The sequence below is a fragment of the Cebus imitator genome, unplaced genomic scaffold (assembly GCF_001604975.1).
Source record: "Cebus imitator isolate Cc_AM_T3 unplaced genomic scaffold, Cebus_imitator-1.0 Scaffold16, whole genome shotgun sequence".
Classification (NCBI taxonomy): Eukaryota; Metazoa; Chordata; class Mammalia; order Primates; family Cebidae; genus Cebus; species Cebus imitator.
Window position 1 is genome coordinate 11,139,204 of NW_016107331.1, and position 21,906 is coordinate 11,161,109.

The 21,906-nt window shown below is 36.2% G+C and overlaps 1 protein-coding gene across 3 annotated transcripts in view; it reads left to right on the forward strand.

Annotated features, from left to right (window-relative positions):
• The first annotated feature begins 485 nt into the window (after nucleotides 1-485).
• The window catches only part of ADGRV1 (adhesion G protein-coupled receptor V1), a 564,714-nt gene continuing 543,293 nt past the window's right edge, over nucleotides 486-21,906 (forward strand). For 2 of the 3 annotated variants that reach the window (XM_037731465.1, XM_037731468.1), the window contains exon 1: nucleotides 486-659. In XM_037731465.1, the coding sequence (XP_037587393.1) occupies nucleotides 638-659 (22 nt within the window). In that variant the 5' untranslated portion in view covers nucleotides 486-637. The remainder of the gene's footprint in view (nucleotides 660-21,906) is intronic. The other variant, XM_017508574.2, reaches the window with a different exon arrangement.

Genomic DNA, 21,906 nt, shown 5'->3' on the forward strand with positions numbered 1-21,906 from the left:
TAGGGAGTGCTTCGGTCAACATGAAAAGAAATACTCTTTTAGGAACGCAGCAAGACTCAGTAAATGGGTTTTCTTCCCAGAAGGAAAACTAGGAATTGCTTACAGTGGAGTATCCAGGGCGGTGTGCACCGCTGTCCACATGGTGAGTTCCTCGTGCCCAAGGGGGCAAGTAGAAAGTTTAGCCCAAGAAACGACTAGAAAGCGCTGACAGCGCACTTAGACTAGAAAGTGCAGGCTGAGGCAGTACTTGCGCGCCCCTGAGCTCAGGCAGGTCAGCTCAGGCGCCTCGCTGCTGGAAGAGTCCATTAGGGATGGCCAAGGCAGGGTGTTCCCGACGCCAGAGCGTGGACCTGGCTGCCCGCTGCGTAGAGCACTGTGCGCTGCCCTGGGCGGCCACCCCCGCTCCGCTGGTCAGGTGAGCGCTGCCCCGGGAGCCACGGGTCCTATTGGAGCAGAGGGAGGACGCCGGGGGAGGAGGCGGGGAGGTGGAGAAAGGGGAGGAGGAGGGAGGCCTCCTCCTGATCCCGTAGCGGAGTAAGCATCAGCAGCCCCGGCTAGGAGTACGTACAGGAGCGAGAGGCAGGCAGAGCGAGGGTGTGTGAAGGGAGGGCCGGCGGGGACCGCTGGGAGCGCGCGGATGTCGGTGTTCCTGGAGTCAGGTAGGCTATGGCTGAGGGGTCGTGCTGCGAGCATGGCGGTGCCCCAGGGGAGCGCCTCAGCATCAGCACCTGTTGCAGGAGGTGGGTGGCGAGGACGGCGCGGAGGGCGGGCCACTGCCTGGTGCAGGGGGGCTGGGCGCGCACCCGGCGCCGCGGGCTGCGGGTAACGGGGAATAGCTGCTCTTGTCAGTTCTGTCCCAGGCTGCGGCTTTGCAGGGAGCGTTAGGTTCCTGTACTCCCTACTCGCGCCTTCTAAAGATGCCGCATTTCAGGGAAAGTGAGAGGTGAATGAGCACAGTGAAAAGTTTCCTTTCCCTTTTTTCTGCCTGTTTGAAACCGAACCCTAGCTTTAATTTAAAAAAGCCTGTTTGGAAAATAACGGACCAAGAACGGCGCGCCGTAGGTAATAATTGATAATGGGCAGGGTGAGATAAACGTAAGAAGGAGTCTTGTTTATTTTCCAAAGTAATGACTGCATCGAGGAATTTCAGTGAAATATATTGATTTTAGGGAGCTTGGGATTAACATGAAGTTATAGAATAATATATATGTACATATAATTTAAAAGCATATACATTTTTAATTTAAAAAACTATCTCAAAGTTGATTTTTTCTTAAAACCAAGAAATTATAGCAGTGTTCGACAGGGAAAAATTGATTTTAAGATGTATTAACTTATCCTATGTAACTTGTTTTAAACCAACTTTTCCCACTTCATGAAATCCACAGCCTTCAAGATGTGTGTAATGTATTTATTAGTATGCTGCACACTCTTTTAGAAACTGATATCAAATTTTAAGGATGTGTCATTACTGAGAATTAGGCTGCAAGTCAAAAAATACCTTAACGAATACAGGATGATTAGAAATTCTTACTGAAGTTATGATTACTTTAAATTACTAAAGTGCTTTTTTTCTCCTTTTGTTTGTAATTTCTCAGAATAATCAGATCAAACAACAGCAAAAAACTTCCAACAGATCATAAAGAAGAGAAAAAATGATATCTGAGGCAGGATACAACTGAACACCAACAATTTATTCTGGGGTAATTTCTTAGGCTAAGTAGTAAACTATTCTGCCTATATAATTTGAGAAAAATGTAGGTTACAGGGAGATGTCAAATACACCCTGACCTGTGTTATAATGAAATATATTAGATATTTGTGATTAGGTGGAATGTTTTGGCTCTGCCATTGACACACGGTGACTTCGGACATTCACCCATCCTTCCAGGCATTAGTGTCTTCATTTATAAAATAAAGTAATTGGGCTAGGTGATTGCAAAGGTTTATTTCAGCTAAAAATATTGTATCTCTGAAATTATATTACTTTTATAAGAAGTAACCAAGATATATACACTTTAAAAAATATACAACTGAATCCTACCTCTTTTTTCTCATTTCCGTGATGAATAAATATAGCAGTCATTCCTTAATGAATGCATGCTATGTAGTGAATTCTTAGAAACCGTTTATATAGATTATCTTATTTAACACAATACCATCATAAATTGAAGAGTAGTATATCTCAATTTATAGATAATGATACTGAAGAATGAAAAGTTTAAGTTCCTTGCCCAGAATTCCAGTTTATAAGAACTGGGTCAAATATTTTTCCCAAATGCCCTTAGGACCTATACTATACTCAATGTGATGACTAAAAGGTAAAATTGCCTATAAACTGAAGTAATCTTGGGCTAATGTAAGAGTCCATAATGGGGCAAAGGTAAGTTATGTATTACTGAGTTTTGATACCATTAAATATATAGGTGCTGTATCAATCTCCATTTATTATATCTTAATAAGTTACACATTTATGCTGTACATTAATTGAACGCCAATTGTATTTATTTTCAGAAAGTGATAATATGAGATGTATTTGGAACACAAATGCTTTTACACTAATAAAAATAACTACTAGAAAAAAAGTGAGAGAGCAGATGCTAGTATTAAGCAAATGCTAGTGTAAGTATGTCAGATGTCTTTCCACTAGACAAAAATGCTTATGCCCAAGGAAAAAGGGTGTTCAGAGAGGAATTAGCTGTGACTGAGCTCTTTTGTTCATATTATCATGTTGAATGATAATAGTATGCCACATTTATTGAATACACATTGTATGCCAGGAATTCTCTTAAGCCCTTTATTAGTGTAATTTTATATTGAATCATAAATTAAATAGTATTATTCTGATTTGCAGGTGAAGAAACTGAGGCAGAAAGATCTATGCTGTGGGAGGACCCACAAAGAAAATACTTTTTATCTTAAATTAAATGTGTGATGGTTCATTGTTCTGAAATTCTTAGGCTATGAACATAACATGAAATCTTGAAGCACTGGAAGGAGACTTGGAGCCAAACTAAACCAACTCTTTATTTTGAGGAAGCTGAGACCTAGAAAAGTTAAAAGATCCACTTAAGGTCACACATTTTAGTCATCTCTACATTCTCATCAACTATTAGATAGGAAGTATCCTAATGGGTTAACTTGGTCATTAATTGTTTGATTTGTTGTTACTCAAACAAATGCCACCTCATGCCCTTTCTTATATTGCTGCCATTGCTTTTATTTAAAATTTCAAGGTTGCCCCATTAGGATGCAAAATCCTTGAAGACAGTGACTGTATTATATATTTCTCTTACATAATATTTACAGGATTTAACATAATGGTTACTCTATTGCATAAATTACTTTGTTGCTTATTTGCCTTTATAAGTCATTATTTTAGGTACCAGGTCTGAAATCTACATGGTGGAAACATAATGCCATCACCGTTTTTCACTCCATGTAGAGGGCAACTAGATAATTTACAGATGCTCACAAAGTATAGTGAGCTTCTTAGATAATTGTTTAATTTGGTTATAAAATGCAGTGTGTTACCATGGAGAGATTTGGATGTGTATTTCCCTGATTTTTTTTTTTTTTTTTTTTGAGATGGAGTTTCGCTCTTGTTGCCCAGGCTGGAGTGCAATGGCACAATCTCAGCTCACTACGATCTCCGCCTCCCGGGTTCAAGCAATTCTCCTGTCTAAGCCTCCCAAGTAGCTGGGATTACAGGCATGCACCATCATGCCTGGCTAATTTTGTATTTTTAGTAGAGATGGGGTTTCACCATGCTGGCCAGGCTGGTCTTGAATTCCCAACCTCAGGTGATCCACCTGCCACAGCCTTCCAAAGTACCAGGATCACAGGCGTGAGCCACCATGCCCAACTGTATTTCCCTGATTTTGGGGGAAAAATCACATAGCTAAGTATCACACACAGTTCAGCTTATCCGACCCCCACTCTGTTCTTTTGATTTAGAAATAACTTTTTTTTTCTGACTGCAAAGTTAATTCAAATTTATGCAGGAAATTTAGACAGTAAAGAAATAAAGAAAAGTCATCAGAACCTCCCCAGTCTAAAGGTTTTGGTGAACATCCAGCCAGAGAGCTCTTCTCTTAACTCATGTCGAATCAGGGTGAAAGCGTGATTATTTATTGAAACCATTTATGGTAAAGTTTGATTTAGTCTTAGTATTCCATTACTTCTGGGCAGTTCAGACTTTATATAAATAAAGGTATTTGTTGAGTAGTGAAAATAAACATACAACTAATAAACCAGAGCCTACTCCATGTAGAATGGAGTAGTACAGAAAGTTGATTTCCTCACATTGCATGCCTAATTTTTTCCTTTCCTTTCCTAAATCTTTCCATTCCCAAGGTAGGATTGGGAGCACAGGGAGCATCTTTATGCATGGAGGGTTCCCCAGTATACCAGGATGTTAGGCCACACAGGAAGCCACAGCACCCCAGCTCTGTTGTCCTGAGTTAGGTGTGGTAGAGGAGGAGAAGGGTGGAGCTGAGGCACAAACGACTGTGGTAATACAAAGGCTGTGTTTTCTGATTCTACTGTGACACACTATACACTTAAAAATGTACCAGACTAAGTCTCTCCCCCAGCTGCTGGGCAGGTGGTCATGGGGCCCTTTTCTGGTGCAGTCAGGCGTAAGTCTGGCTTTACCTCAAAGCAAGGGCAAGATGCTGATAGGGCATTTCTCATTCATTTATTCAGGATTCTGAAAAGCTGGAATGGACCCTCTTTTATATTAAAGGGAAACACTGGCTGCTAGAATCATTGTCCATAAATGGGTTTGAAGTAATACTCACAAAATTATTAAGTATAAAGAAAAGTTGGGGCTTCTCTTTGAGAGAGACGATAGCTCTCCTTCAAATGTAATTATATTGAAAACATTTGTTTTGAAGATTATGATTTTTGGTTAATTTCATAAACCTATTGTTATTCAAAGCTTCTTTCCCTAGGCATATTTTCTTGTTTTATACTATACATTTGAGGATAGAGATTTTTCATGCTTCACTTTATTAGGGGCTTAACATGGCTTTAATCCAACCATCTGCTCGCATCTTGGCACATCAGCACGTCTGAGGTGCTGGTAGGGGCTAAATAAATTTCCCACATTTTAAAGGTTAGGGAAAGAGCTACCTTTATGAATAGATTTCAAATGATTCTCAGCAAGACAATGGTATAGAAGTAGAGTAAAAATGCATTTCATTCTCTGAAGCACAAGGTCCCCTGTCTGTCTTTAGTTTTGCTGAAAGGCAATTAGCATTTCAACTAGCCAATTTGGTTACATGCAACGAAGTACTTGGATTTATAATTTGCTGCTCTCTGTCTGAGGCTGTTGAGTGCTAGGTCTTATGTAATCCTCTCCAAGCAGCCTTCTCTCCAGCATAGTTATTGTTGCTGGTCTTAAATAACTAATCAATGGAGAGTTTTCCTTGCCTTCAGCTGTAGGGTGCCATAGGGCAAGGAAAATGAAATCCCAAGCAAATAAGAGGATGACTGTAATTATAAATAGTCATTATTGAAATGTGGCACAGGTTGAAAGACAGAATAGCTTCAAATAAAATGCAACTCCAGAAAGTCATTGTGTGCACTGTTAATGGTTTATTTCTGCGTGCAGTATGCACAATAAGCATAGGGCATACATACTGGCATTAATTCAGTTAACATGACTCAAAATTAACAAAGAAGTTGCAATTCCTTTATGCCAGAAAGAATTCTGTGGGGAATAAGTGAAAAGATTCTTAAGTGTTACAACAAATGAATAAGTGCTCTGAGGCATATTGTGGAAATAAAGGTTTTGTGCTGTGTGCTAATTGAAAATAAGATTGTGTCAGCTTCTTTAGTCATGAATTTTGACAATCAGGTAGTATTAATGTACTTCATGTGTACACTCTTATTCCTGTGAAGAAACCACTCTATGGTATGCTAATCCTTTTGTTAGGATAATTAGAATGATATTGTCCTGTAATCCATGTCATGGATCAGTAATTCAGTATAACTCATCTTTTAGCACAATACTATTTTTGCATAGCTATACTTATATAATTATTTGGAAGTAAAATAATGCATTTCCCATTCTTCAAATAATGTTTAACTGAAATAGGCATAATAGAAATGTTTTACGTGTAAGTCTTACAAGTGATCAGTATAGTTTTGGGAGCATATGTGAAAGCATTGATTTTCATCTATATTTCCAATCTGTGATTATAAAGCTTTTATTACCGTTATAGTTAGAATGATTAGTTTTATTTAACTAAATTCAACAGTGTTGATGGAATGAATTGGAGAGAGCTTGTTGGTTCTCTGGCAGACTAGAAAGCTAAGGTTGGAGAGTGTTCTGGAAAAAATGGGACTTGATTGGGACTTTGAAAAATGATGGAGGAAAGGGAGTGGAAAGAGATAGAAAGGCCTGGGAATAGCTTAGATGAAAGATGCAGAGGCATGAATAATACAAGTGTCTAGTTCCAGACACATGTTAGATTACCCTGACTGGAAAAGTTGAAGGAAGAGAAAGAGATGGCTGGAAGTGCAGAGAAGGTTGGATTGTTTTTCAAATTGAGATATAATTCACATATATTTAAAAAACCACCTTTCAATGTTTACATTTCCATGGTATTTAATATATTTAAAAAGTTGAGGCTGGGTGTGTTGGCTCACTCCTGTATTCCTAGCACTGATTTTTTGGGGGTTTGTTTTTTTTTTTTGAGACATAGCCTCCCTCTTGTCACCCAGGCTGGAGTGCAGTGGCACCATCTTGGCTCACTGCAACCTCTGTCTCCCTGGTTCAAGCGATTCTCCTGCCACAGCCTCCCAATTAGCTGGGATTACAGGTGCCTGCCACCACACCTAGCTAATTGTTTTGTATTTTTAGTACAGATGGGGTTTCGCCATGTTGGCCAGGCTGATCTTGAACTCCTGACCTCAGGTGGCCCACCCGCCTCAGCTTCTTAAAGAACTTTCATTTATGCATTTACAGATAGATGGATGTTTGAGTTTCTTTTACTTTTTGACTATTATAAATAATGCTGCTATTTGTACAAGTATTTCTAAGCAGATGTGTTTTGTTCTCTTGGTTACACATCTAGGAGTGGAATTGCTGTGCCATATTGTCATCCTGTGCTTCATTTTTTGAAAAATTTCCAACTGTTTTCCAAAGTGTGTTTACCATTTTATATGCTCATCAGCAATTTATGAGAGCTTCAGTTTCTCTCTGTCTTTTTTATGTTAACCATCCATTAGGTATCTCATTCAGGTTTTGATTTGTATTTCCCTAATGACTAATGATGTAGAAACCTTTTCATATGCTTGTTGGTCATTTGTGTATCTTCTCTGGAGAAATTTCTATTCAGATTTTTTGCCCATTTAAAAAACAGATTTTTTGTTTTTTATTGAGTTACAAGAAATCTTCACATACTGTAGATACTAATCCCTTATCAGATAACATCATTTGCAATTTTTTCATTGTGTGGGTTGTCTTTTATTTTCTTGATGTTGTCCTTTGAAGAAAAAGTCTTTAATTTTGATGAATTAATTTATTTAATGTTTCTTTGGTTGCTTATGCATTTGGTGTCACAGCTAACCAGCTGTTGCCTGATACAAGGTCACAAAGATTTATACCCATGTTTTCATCTAAGAGTTTTATAGTGAAAGCTTTTACATTTAGGTTTTCATTTCATTTTGTGTTAATTTTTTAATATGATATAAGGGTCCAGCTTCCTTCATTTCCACATAGATATCCAATTGTCCAGGTTCCGTTGGCCAAATAAATTATTCTTTCATCACTGAGATGGCATGGCTCCATTGTCAAAAATTAATTGACTATCAATGTATGGTTTTGTTTCTGAACTCAACTCTGTTTCATTGATCTAGTTGTCCGTCTTTCTGCCAGTACCTCACAGTCTTGATTATTTTACATCTTTTGTTAAATTTCTTCCTAAGCATTTTGTTGTTTTATTAATTATATGGTAAATGGAATTATTTTCTTAATTTCATTTTTTAATTGTTCATTACTAATGTAAAGAAAATAACAATTGATTCTTGTATATTGATTTTGTATCCTGTAACCTGCTGAACTAATTTATTTTTTATGTGTGGTGTCTTTAGGATTTTCTATATTCAACATTATGTCATCTGCAGATAGAGATAGTTTATCTTTTCCAAGGATGTCTTTTATTTCTTTTTCTTGCCTAACTGTCCTGCCTAGAACTTCCAGTAAAGTGCTAAAAGGAAATGATGAGAGCTGAGATCCTTGTCTTGTCCTGTGATCTTAGAGAGAAAACTTTTGATCTTTCAGTATTAAGTATGATGTGGATACCCTTTATAGCTACTGTTTGTCAAACTGAAGAATTACTCCTTGATACCTAGTTTGTAAAATAAAAAGATGTAGAATTTTTTCAGGTGCCTTTTTGTGTCTGTCAGGATGATCATGTGATTCCCTCTACTTTTTTCTATTAATTTGGTACGTTGCATTAATTGGTTCTTGATGGTGAACCAATGTTGCATTCCTGGATAGTTCTAACTTGGTTATATCACATATAATTTGTTTTATATGTTACTGGATTTGGTTTGCTAGTATTTTGTTAAGAGTTTTGTGTCAATATTAATAAACAATATTTGTCTTAGTTTTTTTTTAGGTTTTTTTTTTTTTTACCCGCCATATTGTCTGTGACTGGTTTTAGTATCAGGGTAATACTGGCCTCATAAAATGCTTTGGGAAGTCTTGTTCTTTATAATATATTTTTAAATTTGTGAAGGGTTGATGTTAATTATTCCTTAAACATTTGGTAGAATTCACCAATGAAACCATCTGGTCCTGGACTTTCTTCATGGTAAATTTTGTGATTACTAATTCTGTTTGATTGTTATGGGCATATTCAGATTTTTAATTTATTTTCAGCCAATTTTGGATGTTTGTATCTTGAATGTTTGTATCTTCCTAAGGATTTGCTTACTTCTAGGTTATCTAATTTGTTGGCATACGGTTGTTCATGGTCATGCTTTGTATACTCAGTTTTATTTCTGTAAAGTTGTTAGCAATGACCCTTTTTGAATTTCTCATTTTAAAATTTAAATCTTCTTCCTTTTTTTCCTTAGTCTAGCTAAAGTTTGCCAGTTTTTTAATCTTTTTTTTTTTTTTTTTTTTTTTTTTTTTTTTTTTTTTTTTTTTTTTTTTTTNTTTTGTCAGAGTCTTGCTCTGTCACCCAGGCAGAGTCCAGTGGTGCAATCTTAGCTCACTGCAACTTCTGCATCCTGGGTTCAAGCGATTCTTCTGCCTCAGCCTCCAAAGTAGCTGGGATTACAGGTGCATACCACCATGCCCAGCTAATTTTTGTATTTTTAGGATAGACAGGGTTTCACCACGTTGGCCAGGCTGGTCTCAAACTCCTGACCTCAAGTGATCCACCTGCCTCAGCTTCCTGATTACAGGCATGAGCCACTGTGCCCGGTCACTTTTGTTATCTTTTCAAAGTACCAACTTTTACTTTTGTTGATTTTCTCTATTCTATTTCTTTTATATATTTTATTTATTTCCTCAAATATTTTTTCTTTCTTTCCTTCTGCTTGATGTGGATTTAGTTGGCCTGTTTTTTCTACTTTCTTAAGGTGGCAGTTTAGGTTATTTATTTGAGACCTTTCTTTTTTTTAAATATATGCATTTATGCTGTAAATTCTTCTCCAAGCATTGCTTTAGGTGCATCCCATACATTTTGGTATATTCTGATTTTATTTTCATTAATCTCAAATTATTTTCTAATTTACATTGTGCTTTCTTTTTTGATCCTTTGGTCACTTAGGAGTGTGCTATTTAATTCAACATGTTTGTGTATTTTCCACTTTTTTTCTGTTCTTTCTATTCTCATTCTCTTATGGTTGGAGGAGATACTTTATATGATTAAAGTCCTTTAAATGTATTGAGACTTGGTTTAGGACCTTATATATTATCTATTCTAGAGACTGCTTCATGTGTACTTGTTAAGATATGTATTCTGCTGTTGTGGGGTGAAGTGTTCTGTAAAAGTGTATTAAGTCTAGTTAGTTTATAGTATTTTTTTTAACTCTTGTTCATCTTTTATTTAGTTGTTCTATTCATTATTGAACATGGGGCACTAAAGCCACTAACTATAATTGTTGAATTGTCTATTTTTCCCCTTAATTTGGCCAGTTTTAAATTCATGTGTTTTGGGATTGTCTTTTTGTGTGCCTATAGGTTTACAATTATTATATCTTTCTGATAAATTGAGCCCTTTATCTATATAAAATATCCTTCTTTGTCTCTAGCAACATTTTCTCCTCTAATATTGTCATTGTGTCCAATATTAGTGTCTTAGTCCATTTTCTGAACAGCAGAGATTAGGTAGTTTATAAGCAATCGAAGTTTATTTGACTCACAGTTTTGGAGGCTGGAAGGTCCAATAACTTGGCTCTGGTATCTGGCAAGGGCTTTTGTGCTATATTATTCCAGGATGTAAAGTTAGAGGGCAAGGAAGCATGTGAGACAGAGAGGGGAAATGGGGCCAAACTTATCCTTTTATGAAGAGGCCAATTCTGTGATGACTAACGCACCCCCACTAATAGCAGCATTATTCCATTCAAGAGGGCAAAGCCTTTATAATGTAATCACTTCTTAAAGGTCCTACCTCTCAATACTGTTACAATAGCAATTAAATTTCAATATGAGTTTTGGAGAGGTCATTCAAACCATAGTAATTAATATAGTTACTTCAGCTTTCTTTTGGTTTCTGTTTGAATTTTTTTCATTCTTATTTTCAACTCACTTTTTTAGTTTAAAGTGTACCACTTGTAAAGAGCATATAGTTGGGTCATTTTTCCAATTGATTTTTAATGACTTCTGCCTTTCAATTGGAATATTTAATCCAGTAATACCTAATGTAATTACTGAAAAGTAAGATTGATGTCTGCCATTTTGCTATTTGTTTTTTGTGTCTATGTCCCTTTTCATCCTCTGTTCCTCTTTTACTACCTTCTTTTATTTTACATGGATATTTTCTGATGTATCATTGTAATTTTATGGTTGTTTCTTCTGTTATGCTCTTTTCATTAATTTTATTATTGGTTACCCTGGGGATTACATTTAATATCCTAACCTATAATAATCTAGCTCAGATTAATAACAACTTAATTTCAATAGTATGCAATAATTTTGCTCCTAATAGTGTCATTTCTGCTATTTTGTGCTGTTATTGTTATACAAATTACATTTGTATACGGTGTATTTTCTTTAGCACAGATCTATTGTTGTTGCTTTATGTAGTTGTCTTTTAAATCAGAGAGACTAAAAGTAATTATAACAAAAGTATACATTTATGTCATCTTTTATATTTATCATGTGACATTTTCTGGTGCTTTACATTTTTTTCTGTGGATTCAAGTTACTCTCCAATGTTCTTTCATTTCACCCAAAAAAAGTCCTTTTAGTATTTCTGGAAAGCAAAGTTGGTAGCCACTTGGTCTCTCACTTTTTGTTTATCTGGGAATGTCTTAATTTCTTCTTTATTTTTGAATGATAATTTTGTTGTATATAGTATTCTTGGCTGATTGTCTTTCAGCATTTTGAATATCACTGCATTTTTGCCTTCTAGGCTGAGGAGAAATCAGATATTAGTCAGGAAATCACTTTTATGTGATAATTTTCTTCCTTCCTCTTTCATGATTCTGTTTTTTGTTACATGTGGATCTTCTTGTGTTTTGTTTTGTTATATGTGGATCTTCTTGTGTTTATCTTAGAGTTTACTGAGCTTCTTAGATATGTAGATTAATGTTTTAAAATCAGATTTGGGAAGGCTTCAGCCATTATTTCTTCAGCCATATTACTTTAACTCATTTCTGTTAGTCTCTTCTTCTGGGATATCCATTATGCCTATGTTGGTATATTTGATGGTGTCCTGTAGGACTCTGAGGCTCTGCTGATTTTTCTTCCTTATTTTGTCTTTTTGTTCCTCATCCTGGATAATTTCAGTTATCTTCACATTCACTAATTCACTTTTCTGCCTGCTCAAATCAGCTATTGAGCCCCTCTAATGAATTTCTCAATGTAGTTATTTTACTTCTCAACTCCAGAGTTTTTTTTTAAACAAATAGCTTTTTCATATCATTCATTTGATATGAAATCATTTTTATACTTTTTACTGTTTGATATCCCTTAGTTCTTTGAACATGTTTAAAACAATTGATATAAAGTCTTTGTCTAGTAAGTCTAACACCTTGTGTGTTCTCCAGGAACAATTTTTATTGATTCCTTTTTTCCTGTGTATTGTTTGTATTTTCTTGTTTCTGTTCATATTTGGTACTTTCTTTTCTAAGAAACTGGGCCTTTAAAATAATACAATGTATGGCTTTGAAGTTCATATTCTCCCTTTTCCTAGGGTTTTTGTTGCTTCTTTTGTTGTTGTTCATTTAGTGAACTTTCTGAAGTCTTTTTAAAGTATGTACTCTTATGTGTGGCCATTGCACACATAATAAACAGTGTGTATGACCACTCTGCTTGGTTAGCTTAGTGGTCAGCTAATGACTGTACAGAGATTTTCTTAAATCCTGGGAAACAGTAAGTCTCCCAGTTTTTGCTTGGGACCTTCATGGGCACGTTGAAGCATACCTTTAGCATTCACCCAGAAAGTTTTCAGCTCCGCCTAACCTTCACTTCCTCTTTGCACACAGCCTCAAAGCCAGCCAGAGGTGAGAATGTGGGGCTTTTACAGGTTTTTCATGAACATGTGCACAGCCTTATACTTGTGTGTCATCTTCAAGATTCTAGGAATATGTCAGAGGATTTTAAAAGTTGCAGTAAACTCATTGCTCAGTCTTTCCTTTTAAGCTTTTAGGTGGCTTATTGTTTGTCCCAGCTGTTGTTAAATAATTGCCTGTAAACATTTTTGACAAGTGCCTCTAAGGAAAAGCCTTTTATACACTGGGCAAATTTTGAATCAGGTCAAATAAAGATACTGTGGTGAGTGAAGTCTTCTAAGAAACCACTAGATAGATCAAACAATGACAACTCTGTGCATTGGGCTTTGTTGGCTTTCCTACCCCATTCTGTTCCCTTCAGTGGCTGCCAGGCTGCTGGTTTTAACTATGATAGCAGGCTGTTAGTTTTTAAGGTGACTTTGGAGGCTGTGAGAGTTATGTGGGAATAGGTCAAGTTTAAATGTAATAAAGTTCACTGATTTCCTGGAGATGCAGCAGTTTTTCTTTAATAAATGCTCCTTGGAATCCTGCAATCCCTTAGTTAATTTCCAAAGTTCTGCATGCATTGATTTTGACAATTTTTGCTAGTTTTCTCATTACTGTATTTTTATGGAGCAGAGGATTTTAGGAGGTCCTTACCCTGACATTTGCACTAGTTTGGATTTTCAGAGCAAGCATTAGGGCTTCCCTCTATCTCTTGTTAGGCATTATGGAATCACTGTCAGTTTCTGAACAACACATTGATATAAAAATAGTCTTTTGAAGGCTGTTCTCTTGTAATCTTTAAAAGGCTAATTGGAATGGGCAGAAGAGAGCAAATTCATAAAGGCAATAATCATGGATGTATGTTGATATGCTCTTCTTTTGGGTAGCAGCAAAACAATGTTAAATGAAGGATAAAGGAGGCATTTAAAGAAAGTATCAGAAGTACTTGGTGACATTTTGCATGAATCAGTGTTTTAGCAGGTTTGATGTCTACAAAATAAAATAAAGTAAAGTTCTTCTGAAGAATATATCATCCATCCAGTCATCCATTCATTCACCATATCTATGTGGGCTGCTGTGCTGGATGTAGAGAAAAAAGAGGGAACAATTTTCAAAGGAAAAAATTTGAGACTATAGGATGTGTATTTTGGGACTCACCTTGGAAAAGGGAAGGGTCTCCTGTACTGTGAGAGAGGAGAAAATAAAGTAACTGGGGAAAGTGGAATTAGAATGGACTGGATAGGAGGAAGGATGCATCAGAGAATGTATTCATGCATTTCCTCACCTGCCAGGAAGGATGGATAAAACAGACCAGTGTCATTTAAAAGGAATCTGTCCCCTTTCTTCTAATATCTTGTTAAACTCAGGTTGAAGTTATGGGCAAATGTATCACAGATGGCTTGAAGGTTTCACTTAGATCTCTCCTTGTGTGGATCTGCTAATTAAATAACACATTTAAGGCCATCAAATTGTGAGGAATCAAAGTAATGCTTTCCAGTTCACAGTTTTCTTCTCAGTCATTATGCTGGCCAATACCATATTTCCTTTCTTAAGAAAACCTACTGATTTTCTTAAGAGAGGAAATATGGTATTGGCCAGCATAATGATTGAGCTATCCAGGATATTGCTCTGATCAGAAATGTGATTGAATATTATCTGATGACTGCTGAATCCATTCCCTGATGGCTTCTGTCTTTTTGGTGGAGACTTATCTAAACTACAGTCATGTATTGCTTAATGATGAGGATATCTTCTGAGAAATGTGGTATTAGGTGATTTTGTCATCGTGCAAACATAAGAGAGTGTACTTATACACACCTTTAGATGATATAACCAACCACACAGCTAGGCTGTATGTATATCCTGTTGCTCCTAGGCTAAAAACCTTTACAGCATTCTACTGTGTTGAATACTGTAGGTAATTAATACACCAAGGTAACAATTTGTGTATCTAAACATACCTAAACCTAGAAAAGGAATAATAAAAATACAGTGTTATAATCTTATGGACCACCATCATATACGTGGTCCATTACTGACTGAAACATCATTATTGCAGTCTATGACTGTATGTTGAATGAACTGGCATAATGAGAAATAAATTGCTGTTTCCTTCTGAGACAAATTACTAAAGTTGTAAAATGTTTTTTTTTTTTTTTTAATCACTTGATTGAGAACTGGGATTTAAGTAAAAAATAAGTCCCATTTACTAAAACATAATTTGTCAGATATGGTTAATTCATGTGTCTGTGCACATGTGTGTGTGAGCATGAGTGCACATTTATCCCAACACCATTTATTGAATAGGGGGTCTTTTCCCCATTGCTTGTTTTTGTTGGCCTTGTCAAAGTCAGATGGTTGTGGGTATGTAGCTTTATTTCTATTCTGTTTTCTATTTTGTTCCATTGGTCTATATTTCTACTTTTGTACCAGTACCAAGTTGTTTTGGCTACTGTGGCTTTATAGTTTAGTTTGATGTCTGGTAGTGTGACACCTCCAGCATTGCTCTTTTTGCTTGAGATTGCTTTGACCATCCAGGCTCTTTTTTGGTTCCATGTTAATTTCAGAGGTTTTTTTTTTTTTTTTTTTTTTTCTGTGAGTGAAGAATGATATTGGTAGTTTGATAGGAATAGCATTGAATTTGTAAATTGCTTTGGTCAGTATGGACATTCTTATGACATTGATTCTTCCAATCTATGAGCATGGAATGTCTTTTCATTTGTGTAATCTGATTTCTTTCAGTAATGTTTTGTAGCTCTCCTTGTAGAGACTTTTCACCTCCATGGTTAGCTGTATTCCTAGGTATTTCATTTTCTTTGTGGCTATTGTAAATGGGATTATGTTCTTGATTTAACTTTCATCCTGAGCTTTGTTTGTATATAGAAATGCTACTGATTTTTGTACATCGATTTTGTGTTGTGAAAATTTACTAAAATTGTTTATTAATTCTAGGAGTCTTTTCATGGAGTCTAGGATTTTCTAGATATAGAAGCATATCAGGTTGATGTTAGCTTCATAGAATGAGTTAGGGAGGAGACCATTCGTGTAGATTTTTGGGAATCTTTTTAGTGGAATTTATATCGGTTCTTTTGTACATCCGGTAGAGTTCAGCTGTGAATCCATCTGGTCCAGGGCATGTTTTAGTTGGTAGGTTCTTTTCACTAATTTAATTTCAGAAGTTGATATTGGTCTGTTTAGGGTTTTATTCTCTTCATGGTTCCATCTTGGGAGATTTTGTGCTTGCAGGAATGTAACCTTTTCCTCTAGATTTTCAAATTTGAGTGCACAGAGTTGCTCACAGCAGTCTCTGACGATTTTCTCTGTGGGATCAGTTGTGAAAAATATAACTTCCGTAATATAACTTTTGTCATTTCAGATTGTGCTTATTTGGATCTTCTCTTGTTTCTTTATCTAACCAGGGGTCTGTCAATTTTATTTATTTATTTTCCAGGATCCAATTTTTGGTTTCATTAATCGTCTGTATAAATTTTCACATCTCAATTTTGTTAAGTTCTTTACTTTTAGTTATTTCTTTTCTTTGGATAGCTTTGGGATTTGTTTCTTCTTTTTTTCCTAGTCCCTTTAGGTACAAAGTTATGTTGTTGATTTGAGACCTTTCTAACTTATTTATTAAGGTGTTTTTAAGTCCATTACTTTCCTCTTAACACTGCTTTGGCTATATCCCAGAAATTTTGGTAAGTTGTGTCCTTTTCATTAATTTCAAATAATTTTTACATTTCTGTTTTAATTTCAGCGTTCACTCAGGAGTTATTCAGAAGTAAGTTGTTTACTTTCCATGTATTACATAGTTTGGAGAGTTTTTCTTGATAATTGCTTTCTATTTTTATTGCACTGTGGTACAAAAGTGTATTTGGCATATGATTTCAGTTGTTTTTTATTTATTGAGGCTTGCTTTCTGACCAAGCAAGTGGTTGATTTTAGAATACATTCTGTGTACAGATGAGAAGAATGTATATTCTGTGGTTGTTGGGTGGAGTGTTCTGTAGATGTTTATTAGGTCTAATTGCTTAGATGTTAAGCTTAATTCCAGAGTTTCTTTGTTAGTTGTTTGCCTCAATGATCTAACACTGTCAGTGGAATGTTGAAGTCTCCCACTATTTTAGTGTAGTTGTCTGAAGTCTTTTCTTAGGCCAAGAAGAATTTGTTTTATAAGTCTGGGTGCACCAGGGTTGGGTGTGTATATATTTAGGAGAACTAAATCTTCTTGTCGGATTGTATACTTTATCGTTATGTAATGCCTTTCATTGTCCTTCTTAACTTTTATTGGTTTAAAATCTGTTTTATTTGATATAAGGATGGTGACTCCTGCTCTTTTTTATTTTCTGTTACTGGTAAATCTTACTCCACTCTTTTACTTTGAGAATTTTTTTTAGAGATGGGATCTCACTCTGTCACCCAGGCTGGAGTATAGTAGTGTCAACATAGCTCACTGCAGCCTTGAGCTCCTAGATTCAAGAGATTCTCCTGCCTCATTCTCCCAAGTAGCTGGGACTATAGGTGTGCACCACCATGCCCAGCTAATTAAAAACCAAACAAAATGAAGTTTTTTTTTTTGTTTTTTTTTTTGTTTTTTTTTTAATACAGGGTCTTTCTATGTTGCCCAGGCTGGTCTCAAACTTGTCTTCAACTGATCCTCCTGCTTCAGCTTCCCAAGTAGCTGATATCACAGATTCAATCCACCATGCCTGGCTTAATTTAAAATGAATTCACTTCTTATCTTAAATTTTCTAATATAAATAAATGTGTAATCATAAATACATCTATATTAGATATTTTCATTGAATAGTGTTACATTGAAAACATCAGTATAATAAATATATTTCTAAAACTTATCTAGGATTTTTTCCTTTTGCTACCAAAAGTATAAATAATTGGAAACAATCTTTGAGTATTATTGTAAAGCAATTTGATCATTGTGTGGCAGTTTTGCACAGTATTTAATAGTAAAGTCAGGAAACTTTGGAAATTGTTCATGTTTTCAGGTGACTAGAATGCTGTAGCTTATATAAGTCAGTAGCATACCTAGTACAGCTAGTGCTCGACTTACGACCACAATTGGTTCAGACAGACCGGTCGTAACACGATTTGGTCATAAGTTGAGTAGGCTCTATGTACAGTACTGTGAAATGATGTTATAAAAATCTTTAAGTCATATTTTATCATAATTTTCTTTCATTATTGTTATATATCATAATTTTCTTTGTTCATTTTATGTCATTTGTATCATCTCTACACCATTTTGTTTCTTATTTTTACATTCGTCAGGTTTAAGTAAAACACTGCATTACCAGTATAACTGGTTTAATATTTGTAAAACATACAAAATTACAAAATACAGATGCATACAAAAATACAAAATACAGGTGTAAAAAATACCACAGGAAACATTTTCCCAATTGCAAAACATATCAAAATATATAAACATGTACGAAACATTTTATTGGTCACTGGTGCTTGGCTGTGGATCGTTGATGTCGTCATCTGAGGCAGCAGTTGGGGTTACTGGAGTTGGTTTTTCCATAAACATGGTGAGCTTTGTCTGAATTGTATGTTCCTTTTTTTCTTCATAAATTTCACGATATGGACGAAACACATTGTGTGCCATCCGTTCAATCCTTGCAAATTGTTCGATGTTTGGGTCCATTGCTTCGAAATGTATAAGAAGTTTATTCAGTAAAGATAAACCGTCTGATAATCCCTTAGTGGTGAACTTTCTTTCTGGCTCCTCCTCTTCTTTCTCTGCTTCTCTTCTTTCTTCTTCCGCCACTCTTTCTTCTTCCAGTTCGATTAGCTCTTCATTTGTAAGTTCTCCGGATTCTTTGTGTAGCAACTCTTCGACATCTTCCATTTCACACTCCAAAGAAAGGTCTTTAGTGAGTTTTACTATTTTTTCCCCGAATCGTTTCAAGTTCATGTTCACTGTCAAATCCATCAAAATCATTAACATAGCGCTTAACACAATTTTTCCAGATGCCATTCATGCACTTTGTCATCACAGCCTCCCAGGCGGTAGCGATATTCTTGATACACGTCAAAATGTTGTAGTGTTTCCAAAAATCTACAGCGGAGTAGTCGTGGCTAGCGATTGTGGTCGTAAAGTCGAATGGTCGTAAGTTGCATAGGTCATAAGTCGATCAATACCTGTAGTTGAGACCTTAGTATAATAGATGATTAATAGACTTTCCTGAAACTGTTTTAGCTTCCAAGGGATTTTGCTTCATCTCATTTTTTATTTCTCAGTAATATTCCTGGGTGACATATATTGGGTATTGGTTATTAATTCATTCTTTTTTTTATTGAAGCACTCTAACATGAGTTTGAAAAAAACATTGAGCTGGTGATTTCTGCTTTCACATTTTATTACAGCCTCAAAAGTTGTTTTATAATTATTTTTAGTGATATTTTAGCATCCTAATGATTTCATGGCACCATACATTTGGAAATTCCATCCCTACTTTTCTAGCTACCAAAACCCTTTCCCTCCCTCCCCTGGCACACTTCTTTCAGCACAGAAGATAAATGTAAGTATAGAATTAGGGCCCCATACTTGAATGTTTTCATTACTGTTGTTCTATTGAAGTGTCATGATAGCCACAAATAACATCTGGGCATACAACTAATTACCTTGTAAATGGTGAATCACTGTGGGTTTAAAATTGTATATAATATGACCATTCTTATTACGTAGTTTATCACTAGGTATAAGGGCTTTTCTATTCATTAGTGTTAAAAATAGCAAACTATGCTGCCCCTGAGAGACTGAGTATTTAATGGTATTTTTAATGTGATAGATGCTTTGAAAATGATCTTTCCTATTAATGACTATGGGTAAGATTTGTTTGTTTAATGTGATAGATATAGTAACTTTGAAAATTATCCTTCCTAATGTGACTATTAGTAAGATTTCTTTGTTAATAGAAAATGTGTATTTAGAATTTTGTTAAGAGTATAAGACCTGGACTTTGAACAGCATGTAGCACTTGGTAAAGTTAGCCAGTGTTAGCTAATACTGTGACACATAAAATTCAGATTGTTAATGATTTGGCTGCCTAAATGATACCTTTTTTTTTCTTAGCTCCTTTTTCTTCTTCTAGAAGCCTGAAGAAGATTTAAGTTTACCTTGAAGCTGCTAAAGCTCAAGTTTCATCCCCTAACAATTTTGCTTTTTTACTTTTCTGCTTGAAGAGGAGTCCCAAATTATATGTGTGTGCTTTAGGCATAACCGACTGCTCTAAAAATTAATGACTTAACCACTTATTTTGCTCATGAATCTATAATTTTGGTAGAGCTTGGTGGGGGCAACTTGTCTCTGCTGTATACAAGGTTCCTGGGGCACCCCACCTGGGGCTGGAGTATCATTTTCCAAGATGTCTCCTTCAATATGGCTGGCAAATTGATGCGGGCTCTTAGTTGCTCCCCATGTGAGCCACTCTGTGGGGTGACTAGGTAACATGAGCAGTCACTGAGCAAGCGATGCAAGAGACCAGAAGTGGATGCTGCTGGTTTTTAAATACTTGGGCCTGAAAGCTAGCCTGTCTTTGCTAGAAGTAAATATAGTAGAGTATTAAGCTCTACTGTATTTAGTTGGTCAAGTGGCCATAGAACCTAGATTTAAGAAGTGTGGACAAATAGCCCACGTTTCAATGAAGAAGTGTGAAAAAAAATGTGGCTCCATATTTTAAAACCACCACACTACTGTTGCTGTTAATTAAAATAATAATAAGCAAGTTAGCTATTATGGACTACTTTGTTGAAGTGTACCCATTTGACAGAGGGTATGGTTTCTGGGTTACTTTAAAAAAGGAAAAAGCCATTTTGACCTTCTGATGATGATACTCTGCTTCAAGACAATGACGACAAAAGTCCTGATCAATTTTTGAGGGAGCTAGGGTGGCCTATCGTAGTAGGATGGAGGTCGGAGTCTGGGTTGAACTGTATCACCTCCCACAGCAGGGCAAATGGAAATGAACCCCAGGGCTGGCTGTGAAACCCTTGATAAAGACGTTAGTCTGAGGTCATTTTAAAGGGATCTTGCCCAGAAGGCAGCCTGTCAGGAAAAGGGGAGCCCAGGAGTACATTGCTGTGGGCATACTGTCAGAAGCTGAAGTTGAGGGAGATTTAGATTAGTCAACTGAAAGGGAAGCAATCCCTGCATGTTAGGATTGAAGTTGATGAGCCCTGCAGTGAGACCTCTGTGGAGACTTAAATTCCACTAGAGTGATTCAGCCAAGGACCTAGAGAACAAAGCCATCTTATGGCAGTCCAGTCAAGCAAGAACCTTTCCAACCTCTTCTCAGTTCTGATCTCACTCAACCCTCACTTTGCTGTGCCCTTAGTGGAGATGGGAAACCGGTTGGCCAGCTGAAGGAGGAAGAAAACTATAGACAGGCAAAAAGAGAAGATGGATGATAACTTTTTCTCCAGCCGTAAGCCACCAGCTTGCAGCAGTCCCTAGTTGGGGCAGAAGAAGAGTTAATGTTAAATTTAAGTTAGAGCTTTGATTATTTTGTGGAGTTTGCCATTAAATATTTTTATTGTGAAAGCTTTCCTACATGCACAAAAGTAGAGAGAATAGTAAAATGAGCCCTTTTTCACTCCCGACTTGGAATTAGCAATTATAAGATCTTGCCACTTGTTTCATGTGTCTCTACATATTATAGAGTGCGGCTATAAAATGTATGGATATTTTCCTACATAACTACAGTGCTTTTATCCTACCTAACAAAATTAACAATAATTCCATAGTGTTGTTCAATAATAAGTCCACCTTCAAATTTCCTTGATTGTCTTGAAAATGTCTTTTTATAGTTGATTTCTTCTAATTAGAATATAATTAAGTTGTAGATATTCTATCTGACAGTAGTCTTTTTGCATCTCCTACCCACCAACCAACAGTGATTTGTTGAAGAAATGTGGCAGTTTGTCCCATGGAATGTCCATGTTCTGAATTTGTTGGTTCTCTTTTTTGGATTATTTCACATGTTTCTTTAGCCTCCATTTTTCCTGTAAACTGGAAAGTTAGCTCTAAAGCCCCAATTAGATTCAGGTTCTGCTTTTTGGGCAAGAATGCTACATAGGTGTGGTGCTGTGAATTTCATTTTGCATTACATCAGGAGGCACACCGTGTCTGGCTCTGTCCACTTTAGTGACATTGGGTTTCAGCAGTGGGTTCAGGTGGTTAGTGACAGTGCAATCCCT